The following is a 2,655-nucleotide window of genomic DNA, read 5'->3' on the forward strand; positions in this document are numbered from 1 at the left end:
GCCAAGCACACTGACAGCAAGCTCTAGCTGTATAAGGGTATGTGGGATTTTCACATTTTACTGAAATGATGAATCATCCCATCGTCTTCCAGCCATTGTGTTTGTCATCATTCTTCTGTCTGTCATAATACCGAATAACTGTGATTAGTTTGTTTAACAATTGTTCAAGAATCCTGATATGTTTGGTTGTCTTAAGGTAATATGTTGCATTTACTTTTAAAAGAGATTTTTGTTTTGGAAAGATTTATAAAAATGCAAAAGTTGGCTACATGTACTCAAGTTCTGTACTTAAGAGCAATTTTGAGGTTCTTGTGCTGGAATATTTCCATTTTATGCCACTTGATTGTTCTACGTCACTGCATTTCAGAGAGAAACATGTACTTTCTACACATCACTACATTCACTTTAAGTACATTTTGCTGTCAATACATTGATGCTTTTGAGTAGCATTTTAAATGCAGGACGTTAACTTGTAATTAAGATTTTTTTCACATTGTTTTTATTTTTTTTCTTAAATAAAGGATGTGAAAACTTTGCTGCCACTCCAATTATGTGGATGTAGTATGTTTAACAAGGTGTAGGCCTACATAATAAAACAACCACACAATATAGCCTAACTGAGTAGCAGTGTGATAAATAATAGCCTACCTTTTGACACTGGTAATGCTATTTTTTTTCCTTTTAAGTGTGGATTCAGCTGTGTGGTAGCCTAATGTTTGTGTTTATTTTGTATATTGTTGCATTTTCCATATTAGGCTGATTAGTTTTTGTCAAAATATAGGCTAATTGTTCCCGTTTAAACTTTGTATTTTCAATTCAGAGAACAGAAGAGACCCGAGCACTCCAACAGATGGTGCTAAACTCTCTCTCTCTCTCGCTCATCAAGAGTTGGGTGATCATTCAACAGTTACTGTCATTAGGTGTACCGCTACCTCAGGAAGGAAAGCTCTCATCACCGTTATGTTCACTGCTGCCAACCTGTCCTCTGCATCTCCCACATTTTTTTGGGGACAAATTATTTCATCTGCACCTCTCAGTTTGTGTGTTTAACGAGTTTATTAGCCAGTTGTCATTTTGCTCGCAGCCTCTTTAGCCTATCTGCATTGACAAAAAAAACCTCCATACTTCCATACCTTCCATACCTCCGACATGCACCTGGATAGGTGAGGTGTGCATCCAACACATAGGGAGATATCACCCGGTTTTTTTTTTTTTTTACAAGAGCGCGCGTTTCTCTCCCTGTGACCACCCTTTTTTGGCAGATCACCCTCCGATGCAATTAACCCAGGAAGAAGACTTTGTCAAGGGGGACTCAACGCCGACCACAGCAGCTCTCCAGTCCGACGGCAGCGCCGGATCACCGGTCAAAATGTGCAGTGAATGTTACGTGAATCAGACATTTGTGCACGATGATGGGACCGTGAACAATCACAAGCAACGGTAAGAGAGACAAGACAGGAGCAAGTAGAGAGGCAGACTTTATCTCTATCTTTAGATCTTTATCATATGTGGAGATAAGTCATTAATAACTTAGTGCTTTTGATTATTGCCTACTTCTCACATTTGTTGAATAAAAACTGAAAAGTGCCAAATATCTTTATTTATCATTATGTCACATCTGAATATTTTTGTATTCAGTTAGTTGTTCAGTGTGTAAACTAATGCTAATTTTAGTTTGTACCAGTGTTTTTACAGAGATCCATTAGCCTAGTACTCCTGTGTATTCCTGTCACCACTGTTGTGTGCTCAGCTGTTCATTGCCTTGCTCTTTGTCTCAGCTTTCGGTACTACATCCTGAATACTATTTATAATAATAATAATAATAATAATAATAATAATAATAATAATAATAATAATAATAATAATAATAAATATGGTGGCATTGCTAGAACTAGTAATTACCACATTAAATACTGTTTTAATGTGTTGGGCTCTGCATCTGTGATCTGTGTGTCTTCTTTGGAACATTTGTGTTACTTTTCAACAACAAAAAAACTACATGTGTTGAAAATGCACAGTGATAGTCCCAAAGAACACAAAGAAATGTGTTGTCAAACGACAACAAGCTCCCAGCTTAAAAGGCAACTTGTGTTGTTCTTTGTTCTGCACACTCAGATGCCATAAATGACCTGTGTGTTTTATGAGACTGGGGCCATATAGCCATTGGGTTTTGTTTGGTTTAGTGGGATGGATGGATTTCACCACATGGGAAAATATAGCCTTCAGCTTTTATGAAATTTGTTTGACAAGCTTAAGGACTGACACTGATGGAGAGAAGAGGTGGAGAGATGGAGGAAACAGAGGTTTAGGGCTTTTCTGTTTGGACGGGACTGGAAAACCGCACCTGTCTTCAACAAAGAAGAATGAACACCAGTCCACTTACACTTCATTTGAATAAGAAAATGCATCTGTTACATATCCCTGTGATGAGTAACCAAGGAGCTAAGGAGGTGCAAAGTCTTCCAGCAGCTGAAGTTTGTAATATCTCAAATACCCATTCATGCAATGGTGTTAAAAGAGTGTAAAATATTAAAGGTTGCATGGCATGAAAATTTCACTTCGTGAGGTTTTTTAACATTAATAGGATTTCCCCCAGCCTGCCTATGATCCCCCAGTGGTTAGAAATGGCGATAGGTGTAAACCGAGCCCTGGGTA

The 2,655-nt window shown here is 37.9% G+C and overlaps 1 protein-coding gene across 1 annotated transcript in view; it reads left to right on the forward strand.

Moving 5' to 3' along the window:
* Positions 1–927: 927 nt before the first annotated feature.
* The window catches only part of kcnt1a (potassium sodium-activated channel subfamily T member 1a), a 31,792-nt gene continuing 30,064 nt past the window's right edge, over positions 928–2,655 (forward strand). Inside the window, exon 1 of the mRNA XM_032539461.1 lies at positions 928–1,440. Within this exon, the coding sequence (XP_032395352.1) occupies positions 1,274–1,440 (167 nt within the window). The 5' untranslated portion in view covers positions 928–1,273. The remainder of the gene's footprint in view (positions 1,441–2,655) is intronic.

This window comes from Etheostoma spectabile, chromosome 16 (genome assembly GCF_008692095.1).
Source record: "Etheostoma spectabile isolate EspeVRDwgs_2016 chromosome 16, UIUC_Espe_1.0, whole genome shotgun sequence".
Lineage (NCBI taxonomy): Eukaryota > Metazoa > Chordata > Actinopteri > Perciformes > Percidae > Etheostoma > Etheostoma spectabile.